At 49.6% G+C, this 16,607-nt stretch overlaps 1 protein-coding gene across 25 annotated transcripts in view; it reads right to left on the reverse strand.

The window, feature by feature from the left end:
- The window catches only part of nedd4l (NEDD4 like E3 ubiquitin protein ligase), a 121,479-nt gene that overhangs the window by 64,649 nt on the left and 40,223 nt on the right, over positions 1-16,607 (reverse strand). For 2 of the 25 annotated variants that reach the window (XM_090191671.1, XM_036936850.2), the window contains exon 1: positions 5,469-7,388. The exons of 16 other annotated variants lie outside the window; for them this stretch is intronic. In XM_090191671.1, the coding sequence (XP_090047797.1) occupies positions 5,469-7,349 (1,881 nt within the window). In that variant the 5' untranslated portion in view covers positions 7,350-7,388. Of the gene's footprint in view, positions 1-5,468; positions 7,390-16,607 lie in introns of those variants that run through there. 7 more of the 25 variants (XM_090191673.1, XM_036936853.2, XM_090191672.1 and 4 more) reach the window with 5 other exon arrangements.

Raw genomic sequence — 16,607 nt, forward strand, 5'->3', positions numbered from 1 at the left:
AGGAACATGAAATTTGACATACCAATTAGGATCTGGCTAAAAATACTTGAATCAGTTATACAACCCACTGCCCTTTATGGTTGTGAGATCTGGGGTCCGTTGACCAACCAATAATTTTTAAAAAAATGGGACAAACACCAACTTAAAAGAGACTCCATGCAAAATTCTGCAGAAATATCCTCATTGTACTGCATAAACCACCAAATTTAGCATGCAGAGCGGAGTTAGGCCGATACCCACTAATTATCAAAATCCAGAAAAGAGCCGTCACATTCTACAACCAACTAAAAGGAAGCAATTCCCAAACATTCCATAACAAAGCCTTCACCTACAGAGAAATTAACCTGGAGAAGAGTCCCCTAAGCAATCTGGTCCTGGGGCTCTGTTCACAAACACAAACACACCCTACAGAGCCCCAGGACAGCAACACAATTAGACCCAACCAAATCATGAGAAAACAAAAAGATAATTACTTGAAACATTAGAGAATTTACAAAAAAACAGAACAAACTAGAATGCTTTTTCGCCATAAACAGAGAGTACACAGTGACAGAATACCTGACCACTGTGACTGACCCAAAATAAAGGAAATATTTGACTATGTACAGACTCAGTGAGCATAGCCTTGCTATTGAGACAGGCCACCGTAGGCAGACCTGGCTCTCAAGAGAAGACAGTCTATGTGCACACTGCCCACAAAATGAGGTGGAAACTGAGCTGTACTTACTAACCGACTGCCAAGTGTTTGAGCATAGACACATTTTTTCCCTCAGATTACACAGACCCACAAAGAATTTGTAAACAAATCAAATTTCGATAAAATCCCATATCTATTGTGTGAAATACCACAGTGTGCAATCACAGCAGCAAGATTTGTGACCCGTTGCCACAAGAAAAGGGCAACCAGTGAAGAACAAACATCATTGTAAATACAACCTACAGTTGAAGTCAGAAGTTTACATAAACCTCAGCCAAATACATTTAAACTCAGTTTTTCACAATTCCTGACATTTAATTATAGTAAAAATTCCCTGTCTTAGGTCAGTTAAGATCACCACTTTATTTTAAGAATGTGAAATGTCAGAATAATAGTAGAGAGAATGATTTATTTCAGTTTTTATTTCTTTCATCACATTCCCAGTGGGTCAGAAGTTTGCATACACATACAATTAGTATTTGGTAGCATTGCCTTTAAATTGTTTAACTTGGGTCAAACGTTTTGGGGAGTCTTCCACAAGCTTCCCACAATAAATAATTTTCCAATGATGTCAACCAAAGAGGCACTGAGTGTGAAGGTAGGCCTTGAAATACATCCACAGGTACACCTCCAATTGACACAAATTATGTCAATTAGCCTATCAGAAGCTTCTAAAGCCATGACATCATTTTCTGGAATTTTCCAAGTTGTTTAAAGGCACAGTCAACTTAGTGTATGTAAACTTCTGACCCACTGGAATTGTGATACAGTAAATTATAAATTAAATAATCTGTCTAAACAATTGTTTGAAAAATTACTTGTGTCATGCACAAAGTAGATGTCCTAACTGACTTGCCTAAACTATAGTTTGTTAACAAGAAATTTGTGGAGTGGTTGAAAAACGAGTTGTAATGACTCCAACCTAAGTGTATGTAAACTTCCAACTTCAACTGTATATTGATGTTAATTTATATTCCCTTTTGTACTTTAAATATTTGCACATTATTACAACACTGTATTATTACACATAATGACATTTGAAATGTCTTTATTCGTTTGGAACTTTTGTGAATGTAATAAAAATACAAATAAAAAAATCCATTTTATTATCTATTTCACTTGCTTCCCATGCCAATAAAGCCCCTTATATTGAAATTGAAGAGAGAGAGAGAGACAACAGACTGGAAGGAGAGAATGAGGGTTAGGGTCAGTAGACAATCAGGGATCAAACAGCAGGCCCCCGACCTAGACAGGAGAAAAAAAGGCCTGTACAATAAAGCCTAACCTATTCACTGGAAAAGCCCGAGTGGGGTTAGGTTGAGTTACAATGCCATGCAACCCCCACAAGGTGCCTGAAAAAGCTCCAACAACAATTCCCTCCCCAGCCCCCGGCACAGCACATGCATATTGACAAAAATAAAGTTGGAGACCCCCAAGCTAATATAGCCTCGTGACAGCCAGCCAGCCAGTTGGTCAACGCTCTTTGTGAATGGCAACTGCACTAGCTGTGAACTGGTCTGGGTTAAGGCTGTGGCGAGGGCATAGGCCTAACTATAGAAATGTAATTACTTCCTGGCATGGGTACACTAAATATGGCCGCCAGCCCACCCATCCCAAAACATTGACTTGAATGGGGATGCCCTTTCCGTTCTAGTTATTCTATTTCTATAGACAAAGCTGTCTGTCTCCAGCCTGGCACAAGCACTGTGCTTTTCTATATCCAGGGGCGCTGGCCTACTAGGCAGGCAACCACAGGGCACCTGGGGAAGGGGGTTTCCCCTCCTATGGGTATCAAGGTAATTCCATACATCCGAACGTTAAGTGTCCTATATGTGAGAGCAAGGTCAACTTTATTCTGTAGAGGGAATGTTAAGTGGCTAAAACTGTGCTATATTTATTTGTTTGTTTGTTTCCATATTTGGTCAAAAGAAATCTAAAGATTCTGAAGAGATGTGGTATAGGGAGGAGTGTTGAAACAGTTGGTGGGTGACATTCCTCTGACTTCAGTGGCTGCTAGTCAGCAGAGACCAGTCATACAGACACTAGAAAATCACACTGAAATGATAAGCCCAGTCAAAACAAGAGGTCCTGCCTTAGTATGCCATTGTACCAACTTAGCGTGTACCCTCAACTGAAATTCAACTCACGCACTGACACGAGTGAACATTCAAACTCAAGGTTCATACAAAACATAGGCCTATGACCTGTTCAGTCGCGCCATTCAATGTCAATATCATTAGCCAGTCTTAAAAGTGACCATGCTTGTCCAATAGTAATATTAAAAACCATGTCCAAATAGCTGAGTGAGGACATATAACCTCCCAGCCAGTAGCAGTATCCTGGTAGGTAGTGGGAATAGTCTGATAAAACCTCATCAAGATGCAACTAAAGAGGGGTGGCAGTAATAGTTCTGGATGATTCTGGTCCTATCCTGACACAGTGGCCATTAGATAGTCTAAATACCAAGCTACAAACTACAGAGAACAACAACAACAACGACTGTTTTGAGAGGCCTATGTTTTCGACGAGTGAGAAACAGTTTAAATGCTGTTAGGTCTGCATCTCAAATAAAATTTTATTGGTTAGGAAATGGAGAGCCGTTTAGCAGTGTACTCTTCTGCTATAGTAAGTAGATACAGGTTGGTTTATTGGTTTTATTGGTTAGGAAATGGAGAGCCGTTTAGCAGTGTACTCTTCTGCTATAGAAAGTAGATACAGTTGATTATTTACAGCTTTATGAAAGACTCAAAGCTATAACGAAATGCTGATATTGATAGCTTGTTAAACTTCTTTAATATAGTCATTTGGAGTCATAATGATATCAGATCTGAATCACGGGCAACTGTTCTCAGGGAACCACACCGACCCATAGGAGACGCCACACCAACCCATACCAACCCAGGCCATAGGAGACGCCACACCGACCCATACCAACCCAGGCCATAGGAGACGCCACACCGACCCATACCATTGGAGAGGCCACACCGACCCATTCCAACCCAGGCCATAGGAGACGCCACACCGACCCATACCAACCTAGGCCATAGGAGACGCCACACCGACCCATACCAACCTAGGCCATAGGAGACGCCACACCGACCCATACCAACCTAGGCCATTGGAGACGCCACACCGACCCATTCCAACCTAGGCCATAGGAGACGCCACACCGACCCAGGCCATAGGAGACGCCACACCGACCCAGGCCATAGGAGACGCCACACCGACTCAGGCCATAGGAGACGCCACACCGACCCAGGCCATAGGAGACGTCACACCAACCCAGGCCATAGGAGACATGCCCCTTTCAAGCGGATCTAAAGATAGCACAAGCACAGCCAGATCTTAAAGAGGCTGTGGGGGTGTTTGTTCCTATTTATTACCTCACCCTCTGCAGGGTTAGAAGACAACCAGCTGCATCAAGTTTTCTGGAGAAATGGAGAGCCTGTGACGATACTTCCCCTTTTGGACGTTAACAAGACGACCCTCCATCTGAACTCCTCCTCCACATTTACTGAACTGGTTGAACAGTGCAGAAGAGAACCTCTGAAAAGTGTATTTTTATTTTCTTGTCAGGACCAGAGAGAAAGAAATGCCGGTCAGGCGTTTCTTTTACGACTGCTACGTTAGGTTACGTTACTATTACCTCAACGTAAAGACAATGAAGTGAGTGGGCCGGGCAACAATTGTGTGCGTGTGTTGAGCACTAGTTTCCAAAGCCCGTCTCCCATTTGTTTTCCTCTGGTTTTCCTAGTGAATGAGACTCCATCTAAGTGTGTAAAAGTTCACATGCCTGTGGTTGTGAAATGAAATAAAAGCCGGTGCAGTGGAGACCAGCAGCAGCAGCAGCTCCTGGCCAGGCTGCCTTGGGGCTACTTGACATTCTCACTTCCCAGAATGTGACCACCCCCTTCCCGCCCAGCCGCAAGGCAGGCATGCATTTTTATTTTATTTATTATAAATCACTACTGACCGTAAGGCATCACTGAGGCCAAGCTTCCTGACATCCAGGACCTCTATACTAGGCGGTGTCAGAGGAAGGCCCAGAAAATTGTCAAAGACTCCAGTCACCCAAGTCATGGACTGTTCTCTCTGCTACCACACGGCAAGGGATAACAGAGTGTCAAGTCTAGGTCCAAAAGGCTCCTTAACAGCTTACACCCCCAAGCCATGAGACTGATTAACAATGAATCAAAAATGGCCACCCAGACTATTACATTGACCCCCCCCCTTCGTTTTTACACTACTGCTGCTACTTGTTGTTTATTATCTATGCATTGTCCCTTTACAAATGACCTCAACTAACCTGTAGCCCCACACACTGACTTGGTACTGGTACTCCCTGTATATAACCTCATTACTGTTTTGTCATTTTCTTGTTATTATTTTTTTTAATAATAATCAAAATCAAAATAATTTATTTAGTAAATATTTTCTTAAGTCTATTTCTTGAACTGCATTGTTGGAAGTAAGCATTTCACAGTAAGCGCATGTGACAAATCAAATTTGATTTACTGTCTGGTGAACAATAACAAATATATTTCTATAAATAAACTGTTTTTCATGTGTTCAGAACATTCACGGACTCTCAGATGCCTTTGAAACCATCTGAATTCTTGATTTACTCTCATAAACTCAAATACAGGCTACTTCAGACACCAATACGTTGCAACTACCTTCAACATTAAACTCTTTGAAATACTTCAAAGCTTGTGTGTAAACTTTAAAAATACACTACCACAATGATATTTATACTTCCAATAATCATTACCTGACCATTTCCCTGGCTTATATCCTGTACGGTAGGGGGATCACCATTCTGACTGAAAGAAATCTTGAAGTGAGGTTGCTGCTTGCGAGGTTCTCTCCTGATGTTGAAAGTACAGCCATCTTCAATATCCATACTTTGACCGTCCATCTCCGAAGGGTTTCCTTCAATGCCCTGAGGATCCCCAACATCACCGAATGTCTGGTGGTTCCCACGGGGCAGCCGCTGATGCGAAGAGCTTCTCTCCAGCCGGATCTTGGGGTAACGTACCACACGCCCTCCCTTGGAGCCAGTGAAACCCAGATCGGTGGGCTCACTAGTGGCCACAAGGTTCATATTGTTGGCCTGTCTGGCTTGGTCCTGCTGTCCAAGCTGGAACACAAGCCGCCTTTGAGTGGTGCCAGGTTGGCCCGGGTCAGAGTTCTGCTGCTGGACGGACCAGCGGCAGGGCCCAGCTCCTTGATTGCCAGAGCCATAGCCGATCCTGAACTGCTGGACTTCAGATCCATCTGAGGAGTTCCTTGAGATGTGGAAGCCTCCGATGCTGATTCCCTGTGAGCCTCCATTTCCGTTAGACATAGCTGAACTGACCTGACCGCTTGAGTTTGAGCCATCTTGGGGTGTGACGCAGAAAACCCTTCGCTTGGGTTGAGCCGGCTCTGTGGGCTGTCGATTCCCATTATGAGGCATGGCAGAACTGTAGCTCCCTGAAGCGTCTCGGCTGTAGTGAGGTGGTGAACTGACCGTAGATGAAGCGTCTCGGCTGTAGTGAGGTGGTGAACTGACCGTAGATGAAGCCTCTCGGCTGTAGTGAGGTGGTGAACTAACCGTAGATGAAGTGTCTCGACTGTAGTGAGGTGGTGAACTGACCGTAGATGAAGCCTCTCGGCTGTAGTGAGGTGGTGGTGGTGGTAGAGCGTAGTGGTAGTTCCTGTCTGGTTCTGTGTAGGCCGGAGCAGGTCCTGGGGTGTAGCTGGGTGGCGGACATGGCGGTGGCTCTTCAGCTCCAACAGGCCCAGGACCGGAGGACCGTTGGAGAGAGATCTGCATAGAGGAACTCTTTGTGGGCCGTGGCTCGGCAGAAGTCAGCTGGGGTATAAACATGGAGGAGCTTCGTTTGAGTGAGGAGTCTCCAGGACCTCCATGACCAGCCAGGGGGCTCTCAGAAACAGGACGAGGCCCAAAGTAGATCCCTCTTTCAGGCCGTTGCCAAGGCACAGAGAAGGCACTCATAGGCAGATCTCTCTCGGGACACCAGGAGAAGGTAGTTGATTCTGGGCTGCTCCAGCGCTGAGGCCGGTGAGGCTGCTGCATGTGGAATGTCATGGCGACATCGTTGCCGTCCTGGGTCTGGGTCTGGGCCTGGGACGGCCCTTCCAGCTCCTCCATTTCTGGAGCTGTATTGCTGCGGCCAGAGCCAAAGTACAGACGCAGCCGGTGAGACATGTTCACCTCCTGCTCTGTCTCAGTGTCTGATCCAGGCGCCCACTTCTCAACTGGCTGATCCCCTTTCTCCCCTCCCTCTATCTTTTTTCTCTCGCTCCCTCCCACAGTGAACAGCAGAGCTGGAGGAAAGAGGAGCAGCGAGTCAGCACAATAACAAGAAAGGCAGTGCCAGGGAAACTCCAAGCTACAAACTCCAGGCAAAAAGGGGGATGAGAGAGAGACGGAGAGGAAAAGAAAGTGAGAGGTAGAAACAAGACGGAAACAAACAACAACAACAAAAAAAAGAGATGAAATCTGCCAAACTGTTAGCACTGGACAGTCTAGCAATAGCGACAGACAGCAGAAATAGCCCAAGTGACAAGCAGCATTCCAGGCATGATTGGATAAGGGCACCCGGCGCTCCTGCCTCTGAGGTGAGGGTAGGGTGGCCGTGGTCATGTGACTGCTCTCCACCCTCCACCCCCCGTTTGTGTGAGTGTGTCACCGCCCCCAGCCTAAACGGAGCCAGGGGGGGAAACAGCACCAGACCTGGGTTCAAACAGTATTTATTTCAGACAAGCAGGCTCAATCAAGTTACCCTCGAAGTATGTGAAAGAGAACAAATAACAACTTGAAACCAGGTCTGAATAGCACCCTGTCTCTCAGCTGGTCCTTATCCGTCAGTGGGCCAGGGCCCAGTGGGAGGGGGACACAGAGCTGAGTCAGGCAGCACAGACTTGACAGGGCCATAAATCTATTGTAGTAGTGTTCATCCCAGATCCCACACACTGGGCTCAGGACGACAGGGGCCGAGAAGACAGTTACACAACGCCATCTTACTCGACCCCAGTCCTCCCCTTTCAGAACAAACACAGGGGCCAAGACTACAGGAACAGTCTCTAAACTAGTCATCCTCGGCTCTAACACCCATCCAACTAGAACTCCTTCTCTGAGGTGGCCACCTACCCACCACATCAGGTAGTGTCAGCTAACACACAAAGACACTGAAACACTCAACCCCCAAAATTCCCACCCCACGACCTCCAGATTTACTTAATTTATGTGTCACTGAAGATATTAAGCAGCTGTGTTCCTTCCTGGTTCACAGTGAAAAAACAGAGCCAAGATGTTAAAGGATGCCTCTGATTCTGCAACTGAAAGGGTTAGTCTGCCTGGCAATACACGTACTCAGGGTTAGCCTGCCTGGCAATACACGTACTCAGGGTTAGCCTGCCTGACAATACACGTACACAGTGGTAACCTGCCTGACAATACACGTACTCAGGGTTAGCCTGCCTGACAATACACGTACTCAGGGTTAGCCTGCCTGACAATACACGTACTCAGGGTTAGCCTGCCTGACAATACACGTACACAGTGGTAACCTGCCTGACAATACACGTACTCAGGGTTAGCCTGCCTGACAATACACGTACTCAGGGTTAGCCTGCCTGACAATACACGTACTCAGGGTTAGCCTGCCTGACAATACACGTACTCAGGGTTAGCCTGCCTGACAATACACGTACTCAGGGTTAGCCTGCCTGACAATACACGTACTCAGGGTTAGCCTGCATGACAATGCATGTACACAGTGGTAGCCTGCATGACAATGCATGTACACAGTGGTAACCTGCATGACAATGCATGTACACAGTGGTAGCCTGCATGCTGACAGTAGTTGTGAAACTGCTCTCTGTCTTTGGAGACAGACGTTTAAAAGTATTACAACAACAACAGATCTAAATACATATGAAACTGATTGGAGATCAAATGGTTGGTGAAATCTAAAGAATTATCATTTCACAATTGACAGTGAGAAATGTGAGGGGAGTGTGACTACAACAATGTAAAGTAGAGGTAAAGAAACACAGAACGTGACTCAGATCTTTAGCTCTGTGGGGAAAGGGATCCAGAGGGGCGGGACAGGGAGGTTACGGATCCACAGCCTCGGTCACTACTGATAATAAGCAGCTGTCTTCTGTCACGGTCCACAGTGATAAACAACCCAAGCTTTTAAATGACGCTCCTGCCTCTGCCCAGTGTACAACAGGACTGCAAATGAGGGCAAATGCTGGTTATAAAACCTCCCTCTGTGTGTGTTGTTGATTGGAAAATGTCAGAGATGACGACACTGGGTTTGACAATGATTCAACAGTAATGCTTTACGCCATGCAGCCTGCCCATTCTTAGCTCCAAGGGGGCCACCAGTCAGGCTCTCCATGGGCCCTTGGTGTGTTTGGAAACAATCCCCCTCTCACAATATGGGACATTTTTTATTTGTGTGTGTGTGTCCCCCTCCCCCCTTCTCTTTCTGACGCACCATAAGATATCAGGCTGCTATCATTTTGTGTGTGTGTGGTGTGTGGTGTGGTGGTGTGTGTGTGTGTGGTGTGGTGTGGGTGTGTGTGGTGTGTGGTGTGTTGGTGGTGTGTGTGGGTGGTGTGTGGTGTGTGTGTTGTGTGTGTGTGTGTCAGGCGCACACAGGGGAGGGAGACTACGTGGCTCATAGCCAAACAGCCACCAGAACAAAGCAGCCACTATGGTTACTGTACATATGCCTCTCAAACCATATCACAGGCTTTGTTCATTCTCTCTCTGGCTGCATGGAATCAGAAGTTCCCCTAATTCACAACCTGGCAGCTTCCGGACAACCACACAATCTTTATGACCATCAGCTGCATGTGAAAGACAAGACAAAAGAACCACAATCTATGTTCCTTTGTGTCAGAGCAACGAGACTCTCTAGGGGGAACATTTAGAGTGGCTATACTCCCTTCCTCAGACTTATGAGAGAAGAGACTGGCTGGAGGCTGCCATTACACTCTCTCTGTCCCTGCAACAGAGAGACTGTCCCAAGACAAGACAGTGAGCAAAGTCAGCACTACAAGCAACCGTCCTTCTCTTTGTGTTGTGAGAAGACTGAACACAGGCAGACAGACAGGCAGGCATACATTTCCCCACGACAGCCATCAAGCGGTACAAAACATTCCCAGGGAGATGCAGAGAAACTGGATCAGGCCTTAATTTAACTGCCTTTTAATATTAGTAAATCTATGGCAGGTAACAGAAGAAGAAGATTTCAATATCATCGTCAAGGAGACAGAGGACACTGTAGTCTACAGGCCTCAAGAATGCAAGACATTTTAGATGGAAAAGAAATCACATTCCCAGCATTTCTTATGTGAAAAGAAATTAAGACTACAAAATGATTACATAATAATTTAGGAGCAACTGCATAGGCAATAAATAGTCTCTTTATAACCAAGTCAGTCCTGGCTGCCAAGTGAGAACAGATAACTATTGTGTCCTGGAGGGGAAAGCCCCATCAAAACACACAACACTGGGGCCATAGAGTCTGAAGTTCGGCACTGAAAAGAGCAGTCCTCCATGTAACATATTGGACGTCTCAGAGCATCACATTCTAGGCCCGTATTCATGCTGATCTAGGATCAGGTCCCCTTTGTTCGTGTAATTGTATTCATGATCTTCTAAAAAGGCTACACTGAGGCAGAAAATGATGTTTATATGACAGGGAATATATACAAAACCTTGTAGAGAGCCTATCCAACTGACAAATTATTTGGAAAAAATATAAACTATTGGATCCAAGACTTAAAAAGAACTGATGTTGGCACAGGATGGAAGGAAAGTTGGAGCATAATTAACTAAATTACAGGATCGGTGTGTCCCCCCGTGGGACGGTTGAGCTAACGTAGGCTAATGCGATTAGCATGAGGTTGTAAGTAACAAGAACATTTCCCAGGACATAGACATATCTGATATTGGCAGAAAGCTTAAACTCTTGTTAATCTAACTGCACTGTCCAATTTACAGTAGCTATTACAGTGAAATAATACCATACCATTGTTTGAGGAAAGTGTAGAATTATGAACTTCAAAAGGTATCAATAAAACAAATAGGCACATTGGTGCAGACTTGACAACATTTTGAACAGAAATTAAATGGTTCATTGGATCAGTCTAAAACATTGCGCGCACACTGCTCCCATCTAGTGGCCAAAATCCAATTGGCACTTAACCTGGAATAATACATTGTGACCTTTCTCTTGCATTTCAAACGATGGAACAAAAAACAAAAGCAAGCTTTAATCTTTGTATTATCTTTTACCAGTTCTAATGTCTTAAATTCTCCTTCATTAATTTAACATTTCTAGTGTTTAATTTCAAATGGTATCAAGAATATGCATATCCTTGCTTCAGGTCCTGAGCTACAGGCAGTTAGATTTGGTTATGTCATTTCAGGATTCTTTTTTTTTTTTTAAGGGTCCGATCCTTAAGAGTAGAGAGTCCTTAAAAATGTAAGCTTTTCCAGTATAAACTAATGAATATAATGTATTATGCAAGAAACAAAATTGACTAATTCTACAGCACAACAGCAGTAATGTCTTAAGTGTAAAACTAATAATGACTCAATAATCCATACTTTCTGGGAATGCTATGAAGTCCAGAGGTTGTGGGCGGAGCTAGAAAGTTGTCTGTCAAAAGTATTACAATGTAAAAGCATTTTTAATCTGTCTGCATATTTCAAGACAGGGTGACTGAGAAAAAACTACTGATAGAATTTAAGGACAAGTGACAAACAATAATGCCAAGCACTTGGGATGGAGGTGTGACCAGACACTAGGGATGGAGGTGTGACTAGGGATGGAGGTGTGACTAGGGATGGAGGTGTGACCAGACACTAGGGATGGAGGTGTGACGAGGGATGGAGGTGTGACCAGACACGAGGGACGGAGGTGTGACCAGACACGAGGGACGGGGGTGTGACCAGACACGAGGGACGGGGGTGTGACCAGACACGAGGGACGGGGGTGTGACCAGACACGAGGGACGGGGGTGTGACCAGACACGAGGGACGGAGGTGTGACCAGACACGAGGGACGGAGGTGTGACCAGACACGAGGGACGGAGGTGTGACCAGACACGAGGGACGGAGGTGTGACCAGACACGAGGGACGGAGGTGTGACCAGACACGAGGGACGGAGGTGTGACCAGACACGAGGGACGGAGGTGTGACCAGACACGAGGGACGGAGGTGTGACCAGACACGAGGGACGGAGGTGTGACCAGACACGAGGGACGGAGGTGTGACCAGACACGAGGGACGGAGGTGTGACCAGACACGAGGGACGGAGGTGTGACCAGACACGAGGGACGGAGGTGTGACCAGACACGAGGGACGGAGGTGTGACCAGACACGAGGGACGGAGGTGTGACCAGACACGAGGGACGGAGGTGTGACCAGACACGAGGGACGGAGGTGTGACCAGACACGAGGGACGGAGGTGTGACCAGACACGAGGGACGGAGGTGTGACCAGACACGAGGGACGGAGGTGTGACCAGACACGAGGGACTGAGGTGTGACCAGACACGAGGGACGGAGGTGTGACCAGACACGAGGGACGGAGGTGTGACCAGACACGAGGGACGGAGGTGTGACCAGACACGAGGGACGGAGGTGTGACCAGAAACGAGGGACGGAGGTGTGACCAGACACGAGGGACGGAGGTGTGACCAGACACGAGGGACGGAGGTGTGACCAGACACGAGGGACGGAGGTGTGACCAGGCACTAGGGACGGAGGTGTGACCAGACACTAGGGACGGAGGTGTGACCAGACACTAGGGACGGAGGTGTGACCAGACACTAGGGACGGAGGTGTGACCAGACACTAGGGATGGAGGTGTGACCAGGCACTAGGGATGGAGGTGTGACCAGACACGAGGGATGGAGGTGTGACCAGACACGAGGGATGGAGGTGTGACCAGGCACTAGGGATGGAGGTGTGACCAGACACGAGGGATGGAGGTGTGACCAGACACTAGGGATGGAGGTGTGACCAGACACGAGGGATGGAGGTGTGACCAGACACGAGGGATGGAGGTGTGACCAGACACGAGGGATGGAGGTGTGACCAGACACGAGGGATGGAGGTGTGACCAGGCACTAGGGATGGAGGTGTGACCAGGCACTAGGGATGGAGGTGTGACCAGGCACTAGGGATGGAGGTGTGACCAGACACGAGGGATGGAGGTGTGACCAGGCACTAGGGATGGAGGTGTGACCAGACACGAGGGATGGAGGTGTGACCAGGCACTAGGGATGGAGGTGTGACCAGACACGAGGGATGGAGGTGTGACCAGGCACTAGGGATGGAGGTGTGACCAGGCACTAGGGATGGAGGTGTGACCAGGCACTAGGGATGGAGGTGTGACCAGACACGTGGGATGGAGGTGTGACCAGACACGAGGGATGGAGGTGTGACCAGGCACTAGGGATGGAGGTGTGACCAGACACGAGGGATGGAGGTGTGACCAGACACGAGGGATGGAGGTGTGACCAGGCACTAGGGATGGAGGTGTGACCAGACACGAGGGATGGAGGTGTGACCAGACACGAGGGATGGAGGTGTGACCAGACACGAGGGATGGAGGTGTGACCAGGCACTAGGGATGGAGGTGTGACCAGATACAAGGGATGGAGGTCTGACCAGACACTAGGGATGGAGGTGTGACCAGGCACTAGGGATGGAGGTGTGACCAGACACGAGGGATGGAGGTGTGACCAGACACGAGGGATGGAGGTGTGACCAGACACTAGGGATGGAGGTGTGACCAGACACGAGGGATGGAGGTGTGACCAGACACGAGGGATGGAGGTGTGACCAGACACTAGGGATGGAGGTGTGACCAGACACGAGGGATGGAGGTGTGACCAGACACGAGGGATGGAGGTGTGACCAGACACGAGGGATGGAGGTGTGACCAGGCACGAGGGATGGAGGTGTGACCAGACACGAGGGATGGAGGTGTGACCAGGCACTAGGGATGGAGGTGTGACCAGACACGAGGGATGGAGGTGTGACCAGGCACTAGGGATGGAGGTGTGACCAGGCACTAGGGATGGAGGTGTGACCAGGCACTAGGGATGGAGGTGTGACCAGACACGAGGGATGGAGGTGTGACCAGACACGAGGGATGGAGGTGTGACCAGGCACGAGGGATGGAGGTGTGACCAGGCACTAGGGATGGAGGTGTGACCAGACACGAGGGATGGAGGTGTGACCAGACACGAGGGATGGAGGTGTGACCAGACACGAGGGATGGAGGTGTGACCAGACACGAGGGATGGAGGTGTGACCAGACACGAGGGATGGAGGTGTGACCAGGCACGAGGGATGGAGGTGTGACCAGACACGAGGGATGGAGGTCTGACCAGACACTAGGGATGGCGGTGTGACCAGGCACTAGGGATGGAGGTGTGACCAGACACGAGGGATGGAGGTGTGACCAGACACGAGGGATGGAGGTGTGACCAGACACGAGGGATGGAGGTGTGACCAGACACGAGGGATGGAGGTGTGACCAGACACGAGGGATGGAGGTGTGACCAGACACTAGGGATGGAGGTGTGACCAGACACGAGGGATGGAGGTGTGACCAGACACGAGGGATGGAGGTGTGACCAGACACGAGGGATGGAGGTGTGACCAGACACGAGGGATGGAGGTGTGACCAGACACGAGGGATGGAGGTGTGACCAGACACTAGGGATGGAGGTGTGACCAGACACTAGGGATGGAGGTGTGACCAGACACTAGGGATGGAGGTGTGACCAGACACTAGGGATGGAGGTGTGACCAGACACGAGGGATGGAGGTGTGACCAGGCACTAGGGATGGAGGTGTGACCAGACACGAGGGATGGAGGTGTGACCAGACATGAGGGATGGAGGTGTGACCAGACACTAGGGATGGAGGTGTGACCAGACACGAGGGATGGAGGTGTGACCAGACACGAGGGATGGAGGTGTGACCAGACACGAGGGATGGAGGTGTGACCAGACACGAGGGATGGAGGTGTGACCAGACACGAGGGATGGAGGTGTGACCAGGCACTAGGGATGGAGGTGTGACCAGGCACTAGGGATGGAGGTGTGACCAGACACGAGGGATGGAGGTGTGACCAGGCACTAGGGATGGAGGTGTGACCAGACACGAGGGATGGAGGTGTGACCAGGCACTAGGGATGGAGGTGTGACCAGACACGAGGGATGGAGGTGTGACCAGGCACTAGGGATGGAGGTGTGACCAGGCACTAGGGATGGAGGTGTGACCAGGCACTAGGGATGGAGGTGTGACCAGACACGTGGGATGGAGGTGTGACCAGACACGAGGGATGGAGGTGTGACCAGGCACTAGGGATGGAGGTGTGACCAGACACGAGGGATGGAGGTGTGACCAGGCACTAGGGATGGAGGTGTGACCAGACACGAGGGATGGAGGTGTGACCAGACACGAGGGATGGAGGTGTGACCAGGCACTAGGGATGGAGGTGTGACCAGACACGAGGGATGGAGGTGTGACCAGACACGAGGGATGGAGGTGTGACCAGACACGAGGGATGGAGGTGTGACCAGGCACTAGGGATGGAGGTGTGACCAGACACAAGGGATGGAGGTCTGACCAGACACTAGGGATGGAGGTGTGACCAGGCACTAGGGATGGAGGTGTGACCAGACACGAGGGATGGAGGTGTGACCAGACACGAGGGATGGAGGTGTGACCAGACACTAGGGATGGAGGTGTGACCAGACACGAGGGATGGAGGTGTGACCAGACACGAGGGATGGAGGTGTGACCAGACACTAGGGATGGAGGTGTGACCAGACACGAGGGATGGAGGTGTGACCAGACACGAGGGATGGAGGTGTGACCAGACACGAGGGATGGAGGTGTGACCAGGCACGAGGGATGGAGGTGTGACCAGACACGAGGGATGGAGGTGTGACCAGGCACTAGGGATGGAGGTGTGACCAGACACGAGGGATGGAGGTGTGACCAGGCACTAGGGATGGAGGTGTGACCAGGCACTAGGGATGGAGGTGTGACCAGGCACTAGGGATGGAGGTGTGACCAGACACGAGGGATGGAGGTGTGACCAGACACGAGGGATGGAGGTGTGACCAGGCACGAGGGATGGAGGTGTGACCAGGCACTAGGGATGGAGGTGTGACCAGACACGAGGGATGGAGGTGTGACCAGACACGAGGGATGGAGGTGTGACCAGACACGAGGGATGGAGGTGTGACCAGACACGAGGGATGGAGGTGTGACCAGACACGAGGGATGGAGGTGTGACCAGGCACTAGGGATGGAGGTGTGACCAGACACGAGGGATGGAGGTCTGACCAGACACTAGGGATGGAGGTGTGACCAGGCACTAGGGATGGAGGTGTGACCAGGCACTAGGGATGGAGGTGTGACCAGACACGAGGGATGGAGGTGTGACCAGACACGAGGGATGGAGGTGTGACCAGACACGAGGGATGGAGGTGTGACCAGACACGAGGGATGGAGGTGTGACCAGACACGAGGGATGGAGGTGTGACCAGACACTAGGGATGGAGGTGTGACCAGACACGAGGGATGGAGGTGTGACCAGACACGAGGGATGGAGGTGTGACCAGACACGAGGGATGGAGGTGTGACCAGACACGAGGGATGGAGGTGTGACCAGACACGAGGGATGGAGGTGTGACCAGACACTAGGGATGGAGGTGTGACCAGACACTAGGGATGGAGGTGTGACCAGACACTAGGGATGGAGGTGTGACCAGACACTAGGGATGGAGGTGTGACCAGACACTAGGGATGGAGGTGTGACCAGACACGAGGGATGGAGGTGTGACC

The sequence above is a fragment of the Oncorhynchus mykiss genome, chromosome 12 (assembly GCF_057628025.1).
Source record: "Oncorhynchus mykiss isolate SJ-2025 chromosome 12, ASM5762802v1, whole genome shotgun sequence".
NCBI lineage: Eukaryota > Metazoa > Chordata > Actinopteri > Salmoniformes > Salmonidae > Oncorhynchus > Oncorhynchus mykiss.